The following is a 25,788-nucleotide window of genomic DNA, read 5'->3' as shown; positions in this document are numbered from 1 at the left end:
TACAAGGTGTGAATTGTTTCCAAAGGAATTTTAACCCATTCTGCAGTTAAAACACCCTCCAGTTCTTTGAGCGACGATGCCAGCGAAAATCGACGTCTAACTTGAATCTTTAATATCAACCATAAATGCTCAATAATGTTGAAGTCTGGGGATTGTGGGGGCCAGGTGACATGCTCAACTTCATTAGAATGTTCCTCGTGCCATGCTTTAACGATTCTAGCTGTATGAATTGGTGCATTATCATCCTGAAAGATGGCGTTCCCTTCCGGGAACAGTGCTTGAACCATTGGATGCACTTGGTCGCCTAAAATGCCTAAATAATCTCGGCTGTTAATTCTTCCATGAAGGGATATCATTGGCCCAGCGGATCTCCACGAAATAGCACCCCAGATTATCACAGAACCTCCGCCATGTTTCACGGTTGGGAGAAGGCAGTCTGGATGGAATGCTTCTTTCGGCTGTCTCCAAACGTACAATCGGCCGGAGGTCGGAAATAGGGTAAACTATGATTCGTCTGAGAATATCACATGTTTCCACTGCTCGAGGGACCGATTCTGGAGGTTTCTACACCACTCTAAATGCTTGGAAACATTTGTCATTGAGAGCAGCGGTTTTCTAATTGCAGCTCTTCCGTGGAATCCAGATTTGTGCAGCTCCCGACGAACAGTTTTCGTGGAAACTGGGTTCTGCAGGTGTTCATTGAGCTCAGCAGTGATTTTCAGAGCCGTGGTCTTGCGATCCTCTCTCACAATTCGCTTTAGAGTCTGACTGTCTCTCTGTCAACTTTGACTTTCGGCCAGACCTGTGCTTTGCTGCGGACTTTTTTCCTTCCCTTTCAAACGCAGTCATTACTTTGGAGACAGTACCTCTTGACACATCAAGCATTCCGGCACTTTCTGTAACACTAGCGCCTGCTATACGAGCACCAACAATTTGGCCTCTTTGAAAATCCAAGAGGTCTGCCATTGGTATCAGGTTCTCATCAATGTTCTTACAATTATGCAAAACAAACAGTTAATTTACATACACATATCACATAACACAAATAATCAACTACAAAACATTACCATATGTCAATCAATTACCACATGCAATTTTTTGCATGTTTATCACATGTTCGAAGATTATGATGCCAAAATGTTAGGTGTTTCCATTATTTTGTCCAACCCTTGTATGTGCATATTATTATTATTTATTAACACATTCTCTTTTTCAGAGATTAATAAACCACCCGTGGCAAAGATTTCCGGAAATGTCGTCATTACATTGCCAACCAACACAGCAGAACTGGATGGCTCGAAATCTACAGATGATAAGGGCATTGTGAGCTTCCAGTGGCAGCGAGATGAAAGCAGCCCAGCAGCGGGGGTTAGTCTAATCAATAATGAGTTTACTAGTATAATGAGATGCAATGTAAGCGACATTGAGCGTAAAGGTGCTTCCTCTGTATAATGCAACAAGAAGCCATTAAGGAATTTATTGATTATCTGTCAAGATACAAGAAAAATCTATGTTTTTTTCTATTGTGAGGCTTGAAAAATGGGACGTCTGCTGCATTTTATGGACAGGTTACTTACACATAAAAATTAGTGATGAGCGAACATGATCGGATAAGGTGTTTTCGGAGCATGCTCGATTGCTAACCAAGTGTCTTCAGTGTGCTTGAAAAATATGCTCGAGTCCCCGCGGCTTCATGTCTCGCGGCTGTTCAGTCGCAGCACATGCAAGGATTGCCTAACAGCCGCAAGACTTGCAGGTGTGGGGAACATATTTTTTTCGAGCACGCCAAAGTCACTTTGTTGACACCTTATCCAAGCACGTCGGCTCATCACTAGTTATCACCTATGTGGCCAATTGGTGATAACTTGTTTTCTAACAATCCCTGCATGTGTTGTGGCTGTCAAACAGCCGTGAGACATGTAGCCGCGGGGACTCGAACATTTTTTCCAAGCACGCCAAAGACACTCGGTTAACACATGAGCATGCTGGGATAGCATCTTATCCGAGCACATTTGTTCATCACTAATAAATGTAAGTGGACCACATCTGGGATTTGATTTTCCTTTTAGTGAAACGCTAACAGAAATATTTCAACTCTAGTATATTATATACCCAGCATCATCTTCTCATTTTGCACATTTTCAGTGAGTGTATAAAAGCAAATTATTTACATTGCTTTATGATGTCTAAAATGCTGTAGTATGCTTGTCAACTTGTAAATCACACGTAGAAGTGTTTGGCCACCACTGTTCAACCGGTCTTGCATCTTAAGTGAGGCATTACATTGCGAGGTGACAGAGTGGAAAAGATGACAGATTTGTGGATAATGTGGCAATCATTAAGGCTCACAGCAGTTTGTTTTTCTTGCAGGACGTGTTGAATAACTCCGATCATCATTCAGTCCTGTTTCTCTCTAACCTTGTCGAAGGAACCTACACTTTTCACTTAAGGGTGGCTGATGCAAAAGGAGAGAGTGATAATGACAGGACAACTGTAGAAGTGAAGCCAGGTGAGGGATATCCTTCCACTAATCAAAAAATGTATATACAATTGAGACAATTATCTATACAAGCAGCTACTAATCTGTATAGGCCCCCTTACACACTAGTTGTAATGATGTTGTAATGAGTGAGTCATTACTTAAATTTAAGAGGGGACTGGATACCTTCCTGGAAAAGTATAATGTTACAGGGTATATATATTAGATTCTTTGATAGGGCGTTGATCCAGGGAACTAGTCTGATTGCCGTATGTGGGATCGGGAAGGAATTTTTTTCCCCATGGTGGAGATTACTCTTACCACATGGGATTTTTTTGCCTTCCCCTGGATCAACATGTTCGGGCATGTTAGGCTATGGATTGAACTAGATGGACTTAAAGTCTTCCTTCAACCTTAATAACTATGTTACTATGTTACTAGTTAGGTAGCTTTCCTGACCACCCCATACACGCTTGGTTGATCCTGTGTTCTTTACGAAAAAGCCACTGCCAGATTCCTCTAGCAGTGGCCCTATCTTCAGGCAAAAACTCAGCAGGCCAAAGCCTTCTCTTCTTCGACATTATCTGTTTGGAATAGACAGAAGGCACCCATATGCATTAGGCTGCCAGCTAATATTGGAGGGTTTGGCTGACTTTAGTTTAATATTTATAGAGGGCTTTCAGCAACACAAGATGGAAAGTCTGTGTCACATCTATATAGACTATTACGGTAACAGTGAGTTTACATTTAATAACTTTTCAGCTGATCCAATCAATCTCGGTTGAATTTACTGATAAATATTAACAATTAAAACATTACTGCTACATAGTAGCACTACTTTGTATAAATCAAACTTTATACTACATGTCAATGACCTGTGCCAATTGTCTTCCAACAATGAATCAGTGTCATCGTGACTGAATTAGATGGACATGATAACACTTTGGGTCTTCAGAGAGGTCTATCATTGCATGTATATAAAAAAAAAACTAATGGGGCAGCATAAGAGGTTGGTTTGATCTTTCAGGATACATTACAAAATGAACCATAGCTTGTTCAGTATTTTTCTGGTAAAAAATGAAACCAAGACGCTACTAAGAACAGAACATAAGTGGTCTTAAATGTAGGATCGATAGACATTTTAAAGTTACAGAAATAATTAAACAAATTATTATTATTATTCTCGATTTATTGAATATAGAGTATGACCGCTACACACAGAATTATATGATAACACGAACAAAGGATGATAAATGGTCAAACACAGTATTATACCAAAAAATATACTTTATTAATGACAATTAAAACAAGTGTAAGGAAGGAGATATAAAGATGGCGACACATAGGAGACGCTGTAAAGACTAGCAGGAGGCACGTACACAGGAATAACAGTCCTCAAAGGATATAGTATATAGCCTAATCACATACTCATAATATATACCAACAAAATACAGAAAAAATAAACAAATTGTGAAAAACAACCAGAAAAAATAAACAAATCCAAAATAAATATAAATGTATATGGACTAATCCATCAAGGGTGGGACACCTAGCTGCAGGCAGCAATCAGAAAAAATCTCCAAAGACCGTAGTAATATAAACACCAATAGGCTAGCAATATACTGTGTCAAAATAACAATTAGTATAGGACTATCGGTCTCCAAGGTTATAATTAGGGCAATGTTAATAAATGAGCCGCCGCAGCAGAGTACCCACCGCAATGAGGACTGAAGATCCTGGGGACGCGCCTCCGCCCCAACGCGCGTTTCGGTGGTCAAACCTTCGTCAGGGGGCATACAAAGAGTGTGAACGGAAGGTTTAAAAAGGAGAGACCCCGGAAATGAGAGTAGACGAAACCCGGAAGTGGTCACGCATCGCCATGGCAACCAAAGCGTTGGCACGCTCCAAGGAAAGCCGGAGGACGCCAAAGATCACAGAATTATATGCACTTACACACTTTGCCATATAGTCATAGAGGTTATTCATGAGGGAACGTCTCACCTGTCCTACTCTTAGGATTATGGTGTGGGGTAGCATACTGTAGAGTAGCCTGACCCCTCTAGCCTTCATTCTAAGCACACTAACAGCTCGGGGTTACATTGATTTGGTGGTAGAACCAGTAATACTGCCATTTCATCAAACTATCTCAGCAACTGTTTTTCAACAAGACAATGCAAGGCTGCATGTTACTCACTCAACTGTGAGCAGCCTGCATTGCCTAAACTTGCTTCCATAACTGCAGTATTTCAAAACTTGTCTCCTATCGAGCACATCTGGGATCTCATTTTCCAACAATTCCTAAAATAGCTGCCAGCAGCGGATCTTGAAGATTTGCATGCTCCAGTGCATTTAGCATCACAGAACATTTATTAGACCACCATTAACAACCTTACTAATAGCGTGACAACACATATACGTTTGTGTATTTCTCATGCTCCACTACTGAATAGATCGAAACTATGAAAATGTTGTTTAAATTTTTTCATCGTTTACATATCATTAACATTTTTATTGATCTTGTGATATTCATAATTCCACAACTTTTACTCCTTCAACAGCCGCAAACACATGCAGGGTTTGCCTAACAAACTAAAAATAAAATACTTCTTGATGATGCGCTCTGTAAAGTTAATCTACATTTGGGCAAAACGTCTTTTTTTAAAATATAGTGCATTCAAGTAATGGGAAACAAGTAATATTCAGAATTATACTTTTGGATGTGAATTGAGAAGAAACACTTTTAAATAAGGTTAAACTATGAAAAGTGGGCTTTTTGTACTCAAATGATCCTACAGATCTAGTACCACCTATTTTGGACAACACTCCCTGCAATATTCATTTACTATTTCCTTTTATATGTGCTGTAGCAATACCAGGTAGGCTAGGGTTAAATTCTAGCTTTGCAGGCTTTGATTAGTGCACCTGGCAGCACTGCATATAAACAGGCTGGGTGTTCATCTACCTCAGTCAGCTGGAGGGAAGCAGACCAGACTAGATGTGTCTTGGAGCTCAACAGAGAGAGAAAGGCCAGAATATCTCTCTTTAAGAAGTGTGTAGGCCGTGTGCCCCAAATTGCAAGTATCAGTGGTTGCTATGGATAATAGCTGTTGTGTTTGGCCAGATTGGGACTAGCTCAGTCCTGTATGAGTAGCCTGGGTCTGTTCTGTTTAGTTAGCGCCTGGACATGACTAGGGATTTATGTTTATAATTTTGTTTTGGAGCTGTATAACCTGTGTAAATAAATGTTACATTGTGTTGCCAAAAGAATCCAGTGTCTGTGTGAACGCTACCTAATGCCTACCTGAAAGCGTGAAAACCTAAATAATAATGCTTGCTACAGGAAGTGTATCCCCAAAACTGTAAATGAACAATGTAGACGTTCATATAGGCCCTGTAAAAATGATATTGGTACTGTACATTTTACTACATTTGTTTTAAATAGAAAAATGTTTTATTACATATGTAATAATATGTATGTGAGGAGACTTTGATAGTGGTTTATTGTTTTTATCTTATTATGCCATCTTTTGTAGTAGTTGTTTATGTAATTCCAACTTTGCTTCTGTTTTTCAGACCCCATGAAGAATAACCTGGTGGAGATGATTCTGGATGTGAGTGTCAGCCAGCTGACTGAAAGACAGAAGGGGATGTTTATGCGCCAGATTGGGGTACTTCTAGGCGTTTTAGATTCGGACATCACTGTGCAGAAGATCCAGCAATACACCGAAAAAAGGTATTTCCTTATTTCCTGATCCATTTCAGAATATTGTGTTTCTTACAAAATGATACAAGTCATTACATGGAAGTAGCTACAAGGTGGTTATACTTCACAGGTAACACAATGACAAATGCATCAATAAGACAAGTTAAAGGGATTTTCTGCTCCTGATTTTATTTTATTTTTTTAATTTGGCAGAGGGTTCTAAATAAAAAAAAGAAATTAAAAAAAGCATACTGTCATTAGGAAGTGAAATGTGAGCTCTTGATTGAGCCAATCAATAAGATCTGTTTGGTAATAAAAATGCCATAGAATTAAACCTTAAATTCATTTTTCCCCCACAAGTCTTATGAGACTTATATTCCTATCAATTCCAGTTGTAGTACTACAAATAGGCTATATGTAGCTGTGACTTTTTTTGTCTTGTTTCACAATAAGATTTCTTATAGTGGTACAGCTATATAGGAATACATTGCATCTCATGAAAATGGCATGTACAGTGAGGAAATTAAGTACCGTAATTGATATACTGCCTGTTTTGCAAGTTTTCCCACCTACAAAGAATGGAGAGGTCTCTGTTGTTTATTATAGGTACACTTCAACTGTGAGAGAAAGAATCTAAAAAAAAAACAACAGAAAATCACATTATTTAACCCCTTCCCGACATGTGACGGTATAGTACGTCACATGTCGGGACCCCCGCTTTGATGTGCGCTCCGGCGGTGAGCGCACATCAAAGTCGCGACATGTCAGCTGTTTTTTACAGCTGACATGTGCGCGCAATAGCGGCGGGTGAAATCGCGATCACCCGCCGCTATTAACTAGTTAAATGCCGCTGTCAAGCGCAGACAGCGGCATTTAACTACCGCATCCGGCCGTGCGGCCGGATATGAGCGCATCGCCGACCCCTGTCACATGATCGGGGGTCGGCGATGCTCCTCCATTGTAACCATAGAGGTCCTTGAGACCTCTATGGTTACTGATTGCCGGTGGCTGTGAGCGCCCCCCTGTGGTCGGCGCTCACAGCACACCTGCATTTTAGCTACATAACAGCGATCTGATGATCGCTGTTATGTAGCAGAGCCGATCGGGCTGTGCCTGCTTCTAGCCTCCCATGGAGGCTATAGAAGCATGGCAAAAGTAAAAAAAAAAAGTTTTTAAAAATGTGAAAAAAATAAAAAAAACATAAAAGTTTAAATCACCCCCCTTTCGCCCCAATCAAAATAAATCAATAAAAAAAACCAAAAACCTACACATATTTGGTATCGCCGCGTTCAGAATCGCCCGATCTATCAATTAAAAAAAAGCATTAACCTGATCGCTAAATGGCGTAATGAGAAAAAAATTCGAAACGCCAGATTTACGTTTTTTTGGTCGCCACGACATTGCATTAAAATGCAATAACGGGCGATCAAAAGAACGTATCTACACCAAAATGCTATCATTAAAAACGCCAGCTCGGCACGCAAAAAATAAGCCCTCACCTGACCCCAGATCACGAAAAATGGAGACGCTACGAGTATCGGAAAATGGCGCAATTTTGTTTTGTTTTGTTTTTTGCAAAGTTTGGAATTTTTTTTCACCACTTAGGTGAAAAATAACCTAGTCATGTTAGGTGTCTATGAACTCGTAGTGACCTGGAGAATCATAATGGCAGGTCAGTTTTAGCATTTAGTGAACCTAGCAAAATAGGCAAGCAAAAAACAAGTGTGGGATTGCACTTTTTTTGCAATTTCACTGCACTTGGAATTTTTTTCCCGTTTTCTAGTACACGACATGCTAAAACCAATGATGTCGTTCAAAAGTACAACTCGTCCCGCAAAAAATAAGCCCTCACATGGCCAAATTGACGGAAAAATAAAAAAGTTATGGCTCTGGGAAGGAGGGGAGCGAAAAACGAAAACGGAAAAACGGAAAAAGCTCCGGGGGTGAAGGGGTTAAAAAATATACTATTAATTAGCATTTTATTGTATGAAATAAGTATTTGATCACCTACCAACCAAGACTTCTGCCTCTAACAGACCTGTTAGTTTTTTCTTTAAGAAGCCTTACTACTTTGCACTCATTATCTGCATTAATTGCACCTGTTTGAACTCGATACCTGTATTAAGGACACCTGTCCACATATTCAATCAATCACACTCCAACCTCTCCAACATGGCCAAGACCAAAGACCTGTCTAAGGCACCAGGGACAAAATTGTAGACCTGCACAATGCTGAGATGGGCTACAGGACAATAGACAAGCAGCTTGGTGAGAAGGCAACAACTGTTGGCACAATCTTTCTATATTATTTCTAAACACTGTTTTTCGGTGATTACTTTATATCCGTTCATACTGCACACACAAAAGATACACCATTTGAAAGGTAAACTTGCCCCCTTCAGCAAGAAAATAGCCAAACAAACAACACATCCATGATGTGATCACAAAATACAGTTTAAGCATTCATTTTCAGAAACCTGCAGTAAGGACAAATGACCTGCAGGTGGCACCACACTACACCAAAGCTCACTACCATAAAGCTGCTTATAGACATCACAAACAAAACATTTGCCTTGGGGGCTTTCCAGCTTGCCGAACTCCTTGCCCAGGCGATTTCAGGCACATTGGAGGATTGCACAAATCACTGCAGGTGTGTCATATATGCAAACACATTTGTAAACATGCACTGCCTATTCAATTGCACACTTGCTCCGTTTATACTCCACCGACACACACAAATGATACACCATTTCAAAGGTCAAATTACCTGGAGGTGGCATTTGCCTTGGGGTATTTCCAGCTTGCCGAAGTGCTTGCCCAGCCTATTTCAGGCAAATTCGACGATTGCACACTTCACTGCACTTGAGTCACATATGCAAAAACATTGTAAACATGCACTTCTTTTTCAGTGATTACTTCGCCCCACACACACAAATGGTGAGTCACCTATGCAAACACATTGGTAAACATGCACTGCTTTTTCGGTGATTACTTTGCCCCACACACACAAGTAATACATCATTTGAAAGGTAAACTTGCCCCCTTCAGCAAGAAAAACACAAACCACACATTCACGATTTGATCTATAAATACAGTTTAAACATTAATTTTCAGAAACCTGCAGGAAAAACACAATAACCTGCAGGTGGCACCACAACCTCTAGACATAGACATTTTTTTAGCCTCTACTAGTCAAACCAATTTATTGTATTACCAATCTACATATACAAATACCTCTCTGTTTTCATCATCTCATTAAATACGTTAACATTTGACCAGCTTGAGTTTCCTGAAATCTCCTGTGCCCCCAACAACCAATGTGCGAAAATTTTGCACAGGCCAACTAGTTATTAGAAAATAGAAGAAACACAAGATGACTATCAATCTTCCTCGGTCTGGGGCTCCATGCAAGATCTCGTCTCGTGGGGTAAGGATGATTCTGGAAAAGGTCAGGAATCAGCCAGAACTACATGGGAGGACCTGTTCTATGACCTTAAGGGAGCTGGGACCACAGTCTTAAACATTACAGTTCGTAACACACTACACCATCATGGATTAAAATTCTTCAGGGCACACAAGGTCCCCCTGCTCACACCAGCACATGTCCAGGCCCGCTAGAAGTTCGCTAATCTGGATGATCCATAGGAGGCATGGAAGAAGGTCATGTGGTCAGATGAGACCAAAATAGAATTTTTGGTATCAACTCCACTTGCCGTGTTTGGAGGAAGAAGGATGAATACAACCCCAAGAACAACATCCCAACCATCATACTTTGGAGGTGCTTTTGTGCAAAGGGGACAGGACGACTGCACCGTATTGGAGGGAGGATGCATGGGGTCATGTGTCGCAAAATTTTGTCCAACAACCTCCTTCCCTCAGTAAGAGCATTTCAGATGGGTTGTGGCTGGGTCTTCCAGCACGACAATGACACGAGACACACAGCCAGGGCAACTAAGGAGTGGCGCCATAACAACCATTTCAAGATCCTGGAGTAGCCTAGCCAGCTGAAACTCAATGTTGCCCAGCAACAGCCCCAAAACTTGAAAGATCTGAAGAAGATCTGTATGGAGGAGTGGGCCAAAATCCCTGCTGCAGTGTGTGCCAACTTGATCGAGAACTACTGAAAACGTCTGACCTCTGTAATTGCAAACAAAGGTTTCTGTACCAAAAATTAAGTTCTAATTTTCTATGGTATCAAATACTTAATTCATGAAATAAAATGCAAATTAATTATGTAAATATCATACAATGTGATCTTGTGGATTATTTTAAAAAAAGATTCTGTTTCTCACAGTTGAAGTGTACCTACGATAAACATTATAAATGTCTCCATTCTTTGTGGGTGGTAAAATTTGTAAAATTGTCCTTGTATCAAAAACTTACTTTCCCCACTGTATGTGCAACTGTCGTACTTGGGTTTTTTGGCTTCAACTAAAATATACTGTAAGTGTCAAAGTTCCAGTCACATGTAATACGCCATGCATACGTCAGCAACCTATTTGTGAAATTTATACTGTTAGATCTGTATCCAGCAGCTTAAAAGCATTATCCACAGAAATTAGATGCTCATTGGTGACATCGCCACCAATTCATCGATGTTGGTAGTGGACCTCCTGGTGCTCACGTGGCATAACAATGTCACAATCATTGGCTGCTAATGGAATGCAATGCTCACACTTCTTCCCAAGGTCCAAGTTTCATCGAAGAAAGTGAGAGTGCTCTAGCTTATTGGCAGCTTCTGATTGACTGCAGTGCTCACATGGCACAATAATGTCACTTGATCGCTGGAAGACTCAGCGCCGACATTGCTGGAACGGCACCGATGTGGGTGGTGAACATCTCTATTATTATTATTTTAAATTTGTAAACACATTCAATGCCCTCAATGTAGCATTTAATAATGGGGTTGTCCAAATAGTACCACACAGTATGTTGCCTGTGGACTTGCCCATTTTTGTAGCATTCTTGCATACATCTTGTTAGGCTACTTTAACAATTGCATTTTTCAGCTTCCGTCACAATCCGTCGATTTTTGAGAATGCAGGATCCTGCAAAAAAATTTGCAGGATCCTGCATTTTCACATAGACTTGTATTAGCGACGGATTGTGACGGATGGCCATCCGTTTCATCTGTCGTGCACTGGATCCGTTGGAAAATAGCGGTCCGTCGTGCGGAGAAAATGTTCAGAGGAGCGTTTTTTCTGCACGCCGGAAAATCGGTCAGCGACCCATCCTGCGCTGCCTGTCCTCGGCTATAATGGAAGCCTATGGACGCAGGATCCATCGCTGACCGTCACACACTGGAATCCAGCGACGTATCACGTTTTTCCCCTCTGAGCATGCCCGGCAGGATTTTCATATCCGGGAAAAAGAGTCTCTCTCTCTCTCTCACACAAACGACGCATCCGTCATTACACTGGATGCGTCACTCACGATTTTCACTATTTTCATAATGTCCGTCGATACGCTATTTTACTGGACGCACAGCAGAAAGCGCAAGTGTAAAAGTAGCCTTACTCAGTCTATATTGAGTGTTGGTGGTCTACGACAGAACTGACACCTACAGATCTCGGATTGCATCTGAATGATTTAAACAGAGACATGGTAAACCCTATTACATCCTATGTAAACTACATGGCAACTTAAAGTGAATCTGTCACCAGGATTTTGCTACCTAATCTGGGAGCAGCATAATGTAAAGACAGAGACCCTGATTCGAGTCATGTGTCACTTTCTGGGCTGCTTGCTGAAGTTTTGATAAAATCATTGTTTTACAAACCTGATGCCAGGTAGTCAAGCATATCAATAAGCTCTGTATAACCCCTCCCCCTCACTGATTGGTAGCTTTCTGCTTATGCACAGTGAATACCCCTCTGCACCAATATCAGTGATAGTAAAAATCTTGTGCATGCGCGATGCCTCCCTAGGTCTGCACATGTGGGGTATTCCTATACTGTCATTTACTATCCCCGACGTTGGCAGAGAGTGGTGGGCAGGATTATAGGCGTGGGTAGCAGTGCATATTCATTTTGGATTTACAAACCCATGACTAGCCGGCGTGCGGCTGTGAATTCATCTGTGCTTACAGCAAGAAAACCAGAGAAGCTACAGCAATAAATGTTAGCTTTGACAAAGATCGCTGCGGCGATAGAAACGCACTGCTTTTTCTTCTTGAGTGCTGTCCAGGAGCATTTATACGTTTAAACATAAAACAAATACATTTTTTATTTTATATCAAGGAGCTGGAGCATCACACTTTTTCCCGCAATTAATGTTACAGATTCTGGAAGGCCTGCCCAAACCCTATTTCAGGATACTATTAGTTTCCTACTAAAAAATCACGTGGCAGATTCCCTTTAAAAGGCCAACCTACTCTTGAACATCTGAATTCTCCTAGGTGTTAACCTTCTGTATGGATTTGTATGCTCTAAAAATATTTTGTACATTTGTGCGCAATTTTTTTTCCATCCTATTATAACTTTGTCCATTTTTCCCAAATGGTATAGTATAAGGAATTTCATAACTTCAATTACTTGGATTTTTGCCATTTTGATTTCTCATTTGGCATTACATTTTATATTGTCTTCACTTTCAGCACTAAAGTGGTTTTTTTTGTCAAGAACCAACCTCCTCATTTAGTTATGAAAGGATACCAGGTTGCCTGTACGCTTCGCAATGAACTACGCAAACAGCAAAATGATTTCCTTATCTTTCGAGCTCTTGAGATTGATACATTCAGTAAGTGGGCACTTATCTCTCTTTAAATGTATTTTTGTTTTTAAGAAGTAGTGTATATATGAAACAGATCTTCTATAGGAAGATGCATATTAAGTTACACTTTAAAAAAAAAAAAAACTTGCATAAAAGGCATACTGACTAATGGTAAACCAGCAAGGCCACAAGTCACACGTTTGGATGTCTGACATATACACCTGGAGCCTTTCCCAGCACGTACATCAAATGTAGAGTTCAAGTGTGAGCTGCACAGGTCTTCCCCTGCATCCTTTTCTGGCTTTTTTTTTTATCCAAAAATTGCACGTGTCATTCCAGAATAAATATTCTGATAGTTTTATGTCAACTGTTTTGGATGGATGTTTTCAAATTCAAGAACTCATCCTCCGTTATCTCCTTGGATCCAGCATGGGCCGTTTCGGATTTCTGGTCTGTCTGGATGTTGACAGTACTGTTAAAGCCTGTGAGCGACCTCAGAAGTCAGATGACTAAAGGAGCGCACCATCAGGGGTTTCTCTAATGATATGCTTCTGTCACCTAAAGCTGCAGACAGTCAGTGGTTTCAGCAGTTGTGTATGCATTTGGAAGGTACAGACCTCCGCCTGGGCTGGATCCTCGGGGGAGTGACACAGTGTGACTATGCCTTCGTTTGTCATTTTGAAAACATTGATGCCGTAGGCTGGGTTCAGATTGCGTTAATGCAGCCCGTTCAACACATGTGTTAAACGGGCTGCGTTAACGCAAGTGCTGACTTGCTAGCACAGATAGAGCTAGCAGATGCTCTATCTGCGCTAGCGGTGACGGAACCGGAAACGCTGCAGCCCGCGTCCCAGGGTCCGTCACTCAATGACGGCACATCACTAGCGCACGCCCATTATGGCATGCATTGGCGATGCGCCGGAAATAGAGCTTAATGGCAGCGTTAACGGACTGCTAAAACGCAATCTGAAACCAGCCTTAATAAAAAAAATTCATTTATCTACTTTATGTGCAAAAAAATAGCCTGTAAAGTCATTTTTCATGTGGGTCAAGTATAATTGTTTTGTTTAACACATATGGTCACATTTAATCTCTATTTTAAAGTGTACATATGAAATGACTCTACATCAGCTGTATTAAGTTACCTTGCAGTGATCCCTTAATTATAGCTTGTGCTATAGCTTAGTACATTTCCCCAGGATTTCTTACTAGTCTAATATCTGTTCTGTTAATTCTTTACAGTGCATTCTTTGTAACAGAGAAACAACATAGAATTACTAAAACTTGGTCATCACGGATTATGGATGCACATTTTTGGTTTTTCACTGAATCTTAGATCTTATAAGCTATATTAGTGCCTCAATCTTCCTCCTCTTTAAATTCACCTTTTTATCTCCTTCTCTTCTTTAGTTGTTTTTTCTTCATCTACAATCTGTTTTTTTTGTTTGGCTATTAATGGGATTTCCCCACCCCCATACCATTAAAAGCAACTCATTATTAATAGGGATGATAAGAATGTCATGTATTCTCATGTTACACGATGTACTCTACCATTGCTCTTTAACCGTAATTAGTAACTACATGTTTTGTGCTTTTATTATAAAACTATTAAAGTGAATTCTTTACATCAGGTACAGGAAAGTACACCAGCTGCATCATAGTAGATAAACTAGGCAATATAGTTTGTGTCTGACAAAGGTCATCTTGACTTTTTTAATAAAAACTAAAAAAAAAAAAAAAAAAAAGGGTAAATTATGGTTTTGGATGTAAAAACCCTAAGGCTCATTACTAGACATATAAAGCAATTTGCCAGTTAACTTGTGTATTGTGACAAAGTCACTGGCAAAGTGCTGGAGGGAGATACCTTTCACTGAGACTATTGGCTTCAGAGATTTGAAACCTAGATGCTTGCTCCAGCACACTGTCATGAGAGGGGTTAATTGGCCATTTTAAGGGCTGATTTTTTTGTGAACCACCATAGAGCATGTGGGAGGTTGTCCACCTTTTCTCCACCCCAGGGTGTGGTCTAGACTATATAGATAGATAGATACTAGATGGTGGCCCAATTCTAACGCATCGGGTATTCTAGAATACGTATAGTAGTATATAGCACAGCCCACGCAGTATATAACACAGCCCACGTAGTATATAACACCGCCTACGTAGTATATAACACAGCCCACGTAGTATATAACACAGCCCACGTAGTATATAACACAGCCCACGTAGTATATTGCCCAGCCACGTAGTATATAGCACAGCCCACGTAGTATATAGCACAGAGAAGTAGTATTTAACACAGCCCATGCAGTATATAACACAGCCCACGTAGTATATAACACAGCCCACATAGTATATAGCAATGTGGGCACCATATCCCTGTTAAAAAAAAAGAATTAAAATAAAAAATAGGCGGCCCCCGGATCCAGCCCAGACGTTTAGCGATGCTCCTCGCGACGCTCCGGTCCCAAGAATGCATTGCGGCAATAACACGTGATGATGTAGCGGTCTCGCAAGACCACTACGTCGTCTCCGGTCATTGCCACTATGCATTCTTGGGACCGGAGCGTCGCGAGGAGAGGCAAAGCCGCCGGAAGGTGAGAATATAATGATTTTTTTTATTATTATTATTATTTTTAACATTAGATCTTTTTACTATTGATGCTGCATAGGCAGCATCAATAGTAAAAAGTTGGTCACACAGGGTTAATAGCAGCTTTAACGGACTGGGGAGTAGGGAGGGGAGTAGGGAAGGGCGAATTCGCGGCCGGACTGTGCCCGTCGCTGATTGGTCGCGGCACCAAAACTTTTTCTCCACTCATGGTTAGTGGTTGGGTGAAGCCATTTATTGTCAAACTACTGTGTTTTCTCTTTTTAAATCATAATGACAACCCAAAACATCCAGACACTCTTCACTGCCAGTCTGAAGTAAGGATGTTCTGGGACCTGTAGTCCTACAAATTGTGTTGGGAGGCTGGCAGGGCTAGTTCTGAGAGATGGGCGGGTCAAACTAGCCACATACACCTCCCACCTATGGGAGTGGTTACAAGTATGTAATGTGACCAGGGTGTGGGTCACATGGTTGAGAGTGTTTGGACCTGAATGGTCTGTGCTGTAGGTCCTGGAAGCCTACGTGTTGGGAGTGCTATCTCCCTGAATAGCATGTCGTGGGACTTTGGACCTGGTGGACTGGGTGTTGGACGAGCATCCTGAATACCACCCGGACAGGCCACATGAATGTGTAGAGCCTGGGATGGCCCTACGCTGAGAAAGACGACGTCCTGTTGAGGACCTTGGACTGACGAGGAGTCAGCCTGTGGAGCAGGAGCTCCTGGAAGGTAACCCTGGACAAGGGGATTGTAATATGCCTAAGAGAAGTTTATCCGCTACATGAACAGACTGGGGGTCATGACATTTACGTTATGTGGTTTATGATGTTTAATAAACCAAACAGACTGATTTATATGAGGAAACCATGCCTGAGTGCTTGAATCCCGTGCCAAGCGAGTGTCCCCAAAGACACGTAGTAAGCGAAACGTTACAACAGTTAAGAAAGCATGTGTTTATTCTGGTATTGTATACACCATATATTCGGTGATGTTTTATACATATATTATGTTTCCTCTTCAGCATGTCAGTTGAATTGTTCTATGCATGGTCACTGTAATTCCGTCACTAAGCGGTGTGTCTGTGACCCCTTTTGGATGGAAAACTTTATACGTCGTCAGTTTGGTGATGGCGAGAGCAACTGTGGTAAGTTTCTCCTTTACAGCTCCAGTTATACATATGTAAACTTTGCTAGGACTGAATATCACTGGTCACAATTTTGGGAAGATACTGAACATCTGCTTCCACTGCTTAACACTGCTTCCATCCCAGCACTCTTAGGGCTCATTCAGACATCAGTGATTTTTCAACAGTGTTTGTATGCCAAAACCAGGAATGGAACATACAGAGAAAAACTAAAATTGGAAGATTAACACCTGTCCATTTTTTTAGCATACAAGCACAGATGAAAAATCACTGACATCTGAATGAGCCCTTAATTTTTCTCTCCCCTCCATGGTCCACAGTTATTACTAACTAGATGGAGGCCTGATGCTATCACATCAGGAGGGCAGTAATGTCACGATGGGGGCAGGCATGCAGCACTGTTGTTGCCTAGTGCATCCTTTGATAATCTAATGACTTTTGCATCAGGGGACTCATGTGCTTGACGCCTATGCTTATATGCATTGTTTTTGTCCCAGCGATGCTGTTGGTCTTCAAGAGTCTCATTTGCCGTTTGTTGTCTTCGACTTTGTGCCTTTACTGCTTTCCTTTCATTGTCATTGGCGTACTTTTTAGGAGGAGCCATGTTGGTGTTGATATTTGCTTTTTAAAGGGGTTTTCACACAAACAAAAGTTAATTTTAAAAATTATCTGTGTCTGACCGTGTACCGAACATATGACATCTCCTGGGCAGGAAGACAATACTGACATTACAGCAGGAGATCGCAGAGGATACATTTTGTGAGGTAAAAGATTTTTTAAAAACAGTCAGTGAAATATTTTACCTCACAAAATGAATCCACTGTGATTCCCTGCTGTAATGTCAGTATTGTCTTTTGCTTCCTCCCCTGCCCAGGAGCTGTGGTATGCTCCGTACATGGTCAGACAGTCAATTTATAAAATGAACTTTCGTTCATGGGAAAACCCCTTTAATGTGACCGGCTTCCTCTGCCTATAGACACGTCGCGCATCTACCGCCGTGAACAGCCGAATGATTCACTGCACCTGCGCGTAGCTTGCGCAGTAAATCAGACCGCCGCCATCTTTGTGCAGACAGCGGCGGTCACATTAAAACTGCACATGCTCTCCTCCTGTACAAAGATGGCAGCAGTGAGTGACTCATTCGGCTGATCCCGGCGGCGGCATGTTCGCGACGGTGTTCCGCTGGTGGTACCGTGCAAGAGGCTGCGCGTGTGTGTGTGAGTGTACGGTGCGTACGGCGTATAGAGTGTGTGTGTGGTGCGATGGTGTTCCGCTGGTGGTACCGCGCAATAGGCGGTCAGTGAACTTCCTCTGCTTGGAATTTTTGGATATGGTGACATCTGAACAGAACAGAAAAGGAAAACATTACAAGGCAATTATATAAATAGATTTTCCCTCATTTCTGATGCCCCTTATACATTTCCTCAGTTGACAAACTTCTTGGCATTTCCTGTGTCCTACACCTGAAGCTCAAATAATAAATCATATGAATCGCAAATTGAAAAAATTGATTAATAAAATAAGTCTTAGAGTAATGAACATAATTTTAAACTCTATATATGCCAGAACCATAAATATAAGTAAGGACCATAGTCTGTAGGGGACGCTCCCAATATAATGGGGACAATTAGGTGTAAGACTTACTTCTTATAGAAAGCATAAATTTTATTGAACATATGTTTTAAAATTGTCATGCATCACAAAAAATTAATAAAAAAAAACCAGTAACCGTATCAGAAAAATGGTAAAGACACAATATGTGACAGGTAATTAACATTAATGGTAGTGCAGAGAATGCACAATAATTCAGTACAAATCACTCTGAAATGCAAAATGCTAATAGCCAGGGAGGAAGCTGACAGAAACACTGTATATTCATCAGATGTGAGATCCAAGACATCAAGATAAGTAATTAATAGTAATAATCTAGTGTACAATTGTATCTAATGCAAGAATAAGATGCAAAAGATTTCACATGTTATGATGAAGGTGATTACATGTGTAATCAAGTAATAGCACCATACCTATGGGCGAATGCTGCTATGGAAAAGCCAGTAGCAATACAATGGAGTGCATAATTACTCACCCATAAAGTGCAAAAACCGCCTGTGTGCACTGATGAGCCCCAACGTACATTTCGCGTCGGCTTCCTCGGGGGGCCTACGTGTTCTTCATGTGCGGTAATAAATATGTATATAAAAGGATCCCATATGTTCCAGGTGTAGCACATAAGCAACACTTCTGGTGGGCGCAAGTGAGTGGGGTCTCTGCTGCTATCTTTGTCCTATCCGGCCAATCATGGAAGCAATGCGCCTCAGGAAGAATACTTCCGGAGACGTCAGTGACACACATTGCTCCATCTAGATGCCTTTGGCAACCGGTGCAGACAGGAGACCCCATGCGCATGCGCGCCCAGTGGAAAACGTGTGTCAGCAGCCAGGGTATTGTGTATATCACGATGTCTGGCAAAGAAAGGGCCAGTAAAAGAAGGAGTAGAGAAACATGAATGAGGATGATCATCAGAGCATGCCCAAACATTAATGACATGATTGAATGAACATTGGCCAATCATATCCCCTTATGAATACTATATGACAAACAATGACCGAATTTAAAATAATGACAGCATCTACAATACTTGTGTTCATAATTTTGGAGATAGAACGTACATATATGAAGGTATAACATAATGTATGCACAACATATAATTGCGTGATGTCACAGCCAGGCACTGACGCACACTCCCACAGACTTGATAAGTTGAAGGCGTGAGAATAGATTGTGTGATCCGTATCATTCGTCAAAAAGACAGACTACTAAATAAAAAATTATTAAAGACACATAGAATTAAAAACAATTAAAAAGGAATTGGAAAAGGGGAGGGACAGAATACCTGAAGCATTCCCTGTATCCTACCCTGGAAGCTCAAATAATAAACCATATGAATCGCAAATTGAGAAAAATGATTACTAAAATAAGTCTTAGAGGAATGAACAAACTTTTAAACTGAAGTTGTCTATGGGAAAATACAAATGGAAAGCCAAGATTACTCTAAAAATGCCAATAGAACAATGTATTTAATACACAGTTCACATTGTCTGATTACCCCTACAGATTGGAGTGTGCTGTATGTGGTTATCACAAGCTTCCTTTGTGTGGTGGCTCTGGGACTGCTCGTCTGGTGCGCTATCTGTTGTTGTAGAAGGTGAGTGATGCTTCTATTTGCTAATTAGTTTTAATAAACTGTGTTTCCATGTATGAAATTGCTACAATTTGTAATTTATTTAATTAAACCCCTCTGTACAATCTGGTATACGGAGAGCTGTCTAAGTTGGAGAATGACAGTCATGTGTAATAGTATTTACCTAGTGAGACCTAAATCATTGAGTAAGACAGCTTTCATAATAAACAGTCCATTTTTTTAACTGATTCTTGACCAGCGACCATAATGTTGCATTTGGGTACCAATTTCTTTTCTGTAATGTATGTTTTCATCAGGCTATTCTCTTGGGTGCTGCCAGTGCTCGCTAACCCCAATCCTGGAAGTTTATACCCTTAGATGCCGCAGTCAGTTGTGACCAAGGCATCTGAGCTGTTTGCCAGAGGAAGGCGTCTCCATCTGTCATCTCATTGCCCACACTGGAATCAAGGGGTGCTAAAGACAGCCTGACAATTGCACTGGCTGTCGTTTTAGTGTTGCTCCATGAAATGTAAAATGCTGTGGAATATGCTGGTGCCTTAAAAATTATTATTATTATTATAAATAGTTGACTGAACAGGTATAATACATTGCAACACAGAAGTGTTTAACTTGTATTGACTCATAAAATACACTAAAAGTCCCCTAGTGCGAATGAAGGGAAAAAAAAAATTCAAATATTTAGTATCGCCATATCTGTAGTGACCTGATCTTTTAAAACTACATTTAACCTACGTGATGAATACCTAAATTGCTATTTTTGCATGTTCGGCTTCACAATGAAAGCAGAATAAAAAGATGTTTTAATTTTTTTTTTTACAACAAAAAAGTGTCTTTCTTGTGCAACAGTAGTAAATTAAAAAACGTTAGGTATTTGCATACTTGGAATGACCTGCGGGACAAAGATGACATTATACATGGTGCATGTTTAAATCGGTGCAAAAATTGTAGCACAAAAACCAATGCCAGAATTGTTAAGTTTTACCGGTTCTTCCCTCTGGAAAAGTGAATTATATTTTAAAAGTGTCATGTCCACCATGAAGGTGCCTTTTACAAATATAAAAAAAAAGAAAAGTTATGGCTATGCAACAATGAGGAAATGAAAAAGAAGTTTGGTGTTTATGGTCCAAACAGACCTAGTTCTTAAAGGGTTAAGCAATGTTTCCAAAGATGTGAAGCCAACTTGTTCGCATTACTCTCTGGCCGGTGCAAAACCCCGTGCCTGATTCTGTTGATGTCTCGTGTCTGACTATCATCAGATCCAGTCCTGTAACTTGTATCATGGCTGTGGAATATACAGGTAAATATGTGATAAAGGACTCGCGTAAAGACTTCTAGGCTAAATGTAGCTGGTGTTATCAGCACCGTGCATGCTGTGACTAACGTGACACTCGTATCCCAGGTGTGTATTATACACCATTTTTATAATGTATGCCTGGACCCTCCATTCGTTATCTATGGGGCCAACAGAAACAACCATGGGCTCTACTCACTGTACTAGGCTGTTTCCGTCAGCCCAATAGAGAATGAATTGAGCAACAGCACACAAGCTATTCTGCAGCACCTTTCAAAGTCACTCTTCATGTGCAGGAATAACTCGAGACCCCTGTTCTAGTGATAGATGAGGGGGGGCCCAGTCATCAGATATCTGTTACCCATCTTGTGGATAGTTAATAATTTGACTTTGTCGGACATCTCCTTTATCACCTGCCATAGCATTTGTACAATTTTTTCTAAATAAAAAAACATATAAATTTTTCTTTTTTCATTCTTGAAGGAAAAAGGGAAAACCGAAACGGAAGAGTAGATATAAAATGCTGGAAGCAACCGATGACCGAGAAAGTATGGAGCTGAAATCGAGCATAAAAACTGGTAATTATGCACATGGAGGATAATATATGTTTTGCATAAAGCTTTGGAGTTACTTTACACATGCTTAAGAAGACCTGTCACCAGAGGATAGTCCTTCTTGTTAATCCCTAAATACTTTGTGGCCACAAAGACATATAATCCTCGTATTGTCTAAATGAAGAAGAGAGGCTGGAGTGAATGATTACATTCTAATTCAAAATATACAACATAGTTATTTACATGTAAGATTGCTCCTTTGAGTACAGTCATTGGATGGTAAAATAACTGGTGACATCCTTCAAGTTTCTGACTATGCTGCTAGGGTGCAGGACGCCGGCATCACACCAACACTCTGAGACCATGTGCGTACCGATTGGAGAGTCGCTTGTTTGCAGAATAGGAGTGTTCCTAAAAATGCTTTTTTGTTTTTTAACATTTGTTTGTGGTAAGTACTGTATATTGAGAGGATTATTTGTCTTTGTGGCGGAAACTATAACCGTAATAGATTAGAAATTAAAAACAGGACCATTACCTGGTCAAATGCCCTCTTTAAGAAATTGTAAATACGATCAGTTGCAGAAAATCCCAAATTCATCAATATTGTGAATCACTTTGAAAAGCCGCAACATTTTTGTGCAATGAGAAGTTGCTAAATGTGCTACTTTTGGTGTTTTTACACCAGTTTTGCCAAGCTTCACCAAATTGGGTGGGACATGGCCGTGGCCCCACAACTTGTCTAATTCATGAAGAGCCATGGCATACCTTACACCACACGCCTTACTCCAGTCGATGACTGACGATGCCGCTTCTCAGACGATCTTAATTCGTTAACAGGCGCAAGCCTCTTAATGAATCAGGAGCATCTGACTCCAACACACCTCATCATTAAAGGGAACCGTTTTTTGAAGATGAGCTAAAAATAGCGTTAAATAGGGGCAGAGCTGGGCGTTACATTAGTGTCTTTTGTGTGCCTTTATTACCCACCTATGCTGCTGAAATACCTTTGTAAAGTCACCGTTTTCTGCTGTCACTCATGCTGGTCTGGTCCCATGGGCGTGGTGACAGCGCTGTTTCTCCCCCAGATCAGGCTCATCATTCCGTTGGTGGCGTAGTGGTGTGCGCATGTCCAACAGAGAATATCCACTGCCCAGGAGATGAAAAAGAGCGCGATCTGCGCTATTCAGCCGTTTACCGTGGGCGCGGCCATCTTTCCTGTGGCCGCGCGTGCGCAGATGAGCAGATGGGCTTCAGGAAAATGGCCGCGGGATTCCGCGCGTGTGCAGATGGAGATCGCGGCGGCCATTTTCCTGAAGCCCCGGGCAGCAGAGCGCTCCATCTGCGCACGCGCGGCCACAGAAAGATGGCCGCGCCCACGGTAAACGGCTGAATAGCGCAGATCGCGCTCTTTTTCATCTCCTGGGCAGTGGATATTCTCTGTTGGACATGCGCACACCACTACGCCACCAACGGAATGATGAGCCTGATCTGGGGGAGAAACAGCGCTGTCACCACGCCCATAGGACCAGACCAGCGTGAGTGACAGCAGAAAACGGCGACTTTACAAAGGTATTTCAGCAGCTTAGGTGGGTAATAAAGGCACACAAAAGACACTAATGTAACGCCCAGCTCTGCCCCTATTTAACGCTATTTTTAGCTCATCTTCAAAAAACGGGGTGACAGGTTCCCTTTAAGACCGCACACTAGTCCTAATTAGTGATGAGCGAATATACTCGTTACTCAAGATTTCTCTAGCACGCTCGGGTGTCCTCCGAGTATTTTTTAGTGCTCGGAGATTTAGTTTTTCTTGCCGCAGCTGAATGATTTACATCTGTTAGCCAGCATAAGTACATGTGGGGATTCCCTAGCAACCAGGCAACCCCCACATGTACTTATGCTGTATAACAGATGTAAATCATTCAGCTGCGGCAAGAAAAACAATTTCCGAGCACTAAAAAATACTTGGAGAAATCTCAAGTAACGAGTATATTCGCTCATCACTAGTCCTAATGAATCAGGTCCATAGTTCTTATCTTTTCAGGAAGAGTTTTCAGCAAGACTCTACAAAGTGGCTCTGTTTGTGGTTGCCTGCAAGCTCTACATAGAATTTCCACTGACAAGTTTTGGCTATCGGGTCCCAGGGGAGCCCTCACCTTTACCTTTTGACCCCTGTACAGGAATATGGACTTAGACAGGACCGTGGATCCAGTCTTCAGATTAGCCACTGACCGATGGAGCAGGCTGGCAGTAAAGTTGGTACTGTTAGGGAGGGACACAATTGTCAGTCAGAAGAATAATCAGTAAATAGACTGAGGTCAGAAAAAAATAAACACATGAACTACAATAGCAGAGATCACATGTGGACCAGATAAACATAGACATATAACTGTCAGCCAGAGACTGCCTACTAGGGATCAGTTATGGAGGGTCCTTGTCCATGTCTACCGTCAGAGAGCCAATTACATCAGATAACCAGGTCACTGCAGCCAAACACAAGTAGTTAGGAGGGACAACCAGTCCCAGTAAACATCCATACACTGCTGTCATTACATTGTGATAGGTAAAAAAAAAAAAAAGTTACAATTTTTTTTTTTTAAAAAGTACATTTAACAACCTGATTTACAGGGACTCTGTCAGCACAGAATGACTTTTCCAACCAAGTATAGGCGATTGGCTTTCTGTGAAGCACCGATCATTTCAGTGCAGCTTCCCATCTACTAAGTAGACAAGTGAATCAGGCGTTAGAGTATTTCATGACCATCTTTTTATGCAATATGGCAATATTTTTTAATATTTTCTTATTTTTTCAATAGGTGTAAAATTGAAACCTGCAGTCCAAAATACAAGTTTGATGCATTCAGAATCGGAGCTGGACAGCGATGACAATGCTTACACCTGGTCTGACCGCGAGAAAGGCAAACTCCTCAGACCTCAGAACGGCTCCTTGCGTAATGGACAAGCCTCTCACAAAAACCAAAGAGAGGAGTTATAGTGTAGAGTCTACACACTGGAATTCATTTCATTTTTCGCAGGATAGTGCAAGTTGTCCCACTGTCCTCTTCACCACTGCTCTTTTACTCTGTGGACAAAGCTGCTACCCTGAACTGCTTTTCAAGAAGTGGATATTTTGGTAAAAATATCAACTCCTTTGCTCTTCTTAGAGCACTGAGGCTCTGGACATACTTGAAGTGGATTTTTTCATTGGGATATACTACTGGATTTATGCTAATAGATTTTTTAATTAAGTAATTTAATTTTTTTTCTGCACAGTTTCTTGGGTTAACAACCCCCAAGAGTGAGCCACACTGTTAAACGTAATCAAGTATAAATGCACTACTGTGCCACGTCCTCACTGGCAATGAAGGATAAAATGTGAATCGCACTGGGCATATTCTACAGCCCAACCTCTCTCCTTTTTCTTACAGTCTAAAACAATGAAGCATCAGGCTTGTTCATTTTGTAACACTTACTTTTCTAGAAAAGTTCTTTTGTCTTCTGTGTTGTCACTGTTCTGAGCCATCAGTGAATCTGAAGGAAATAAGCTGGCAAACTGGCTGGCTTTAATGAGAGAAGGTAACTTATAACACTGGATGGTCTACAATAAAGACAAACTATGAGTCACTTCCTTTATTTCTGTTTTAAGAATTTACTAAAGTGCAAACATGTTCTGACGCTGAAGCAGTCATCTCATCAACTGATACATGCATTGTAAAAAAAATAGATGGAAGCTGCTTTAAGTACAGTGCCTTGAAAAAGTATTCATTCCCTTTGAACTTTTCCCGAAATTTCTACGTTGCACCCACAAACTTAAATTCATTAAATATAGATCTGAGTCAATACTTTGTAGGACCACTTTTCTAAAATTGTTGTCCATTCTTCTTTGCAAACTAGCTCTAACTCAGTGAGATATGATGGAGAGCATCTGTGAACAGCAATTTTCAAGTCTTGCCACAGATTCTCAATGGGATTTAGATCTGGACTGTGACTGGGCCATTCAAAAATATGAGTATGCTTTCATATAAACCATTCCACTGTAGCTCTGCCAATATGTTTAGGGTCATTGTCCTGCTGGAACGTGAGCCTACATCTCATTCT

At 41.0% G+C, this 25,788-nt stretch overlaps 1 protein-coding gene across 1 annotated transcript in view; it reads left to right on the top strand.

Moving 5' to 3' along the window:
• Positions 1 to 25,323, top strand: part of KIAA0319L (KIAA0319 like) — a 202,265-nt gene extending 176,942 nt beyond the window's left edge. Inside the window, exons 15-22 of the mRNA XM_077295806.1 lie at positions 1,217 to 1,368; positions 2,371 to 2,509; positions 6,053 to 6,212; positions 12,778 to 12,920; positions 16,524 to 16,646; positions 19,761 to 19,851; positions 21,623 to 21,717; positions 24,507 to 25,323. Coding sequence (XP_077151921.1) covers positions 1,217 to 1,368; positions 2,371 to 2,509; positions 6,053 to 6,212; positions 12,778 to 12,920; positions 16,524 to 16,646; positions 19,761 to 19,851; positions 21,623 to 21,717; positions 24,507 to 24,685 — 1,082 coding nt within the window. The 3' untranslated portion in view covers positions 24,686 to 25,323. The remainder of the gene's footprint in view (positions 1 to 1,216; positions 1,369 to 2,370; positions 2,510 to 6,052; positions 6,213 to 12,777; positions 12,921 to 16,523; positions 16,647 to 19,760; positions 19,852 to 21,622; positions 21,718 to 24,506) is intronic.
• Positions 25,324 to 25,788: the final 465 nt, after the last annotated feature.

This window comes from Ranitomeya variabilis, chromosome 3, assembly GCF_051348905.1.
Source record: "Ranitomeya variabilis isolate aRanVar5 chromosome 3, aRanVar5.hap1, whole genome shotgun sequence".
In the NCBI taxonomy this organism is placed as follows: domain Eukaryota; kingdom Metazoa; phylum Chordata; class Amphibia; order Anura; family Dendrobatidae; genus Ranitomeya; species Ranitomeya variabilis.
This window is presented reverse-complemented; position numbering and strand designations above follow the sequence as displayed.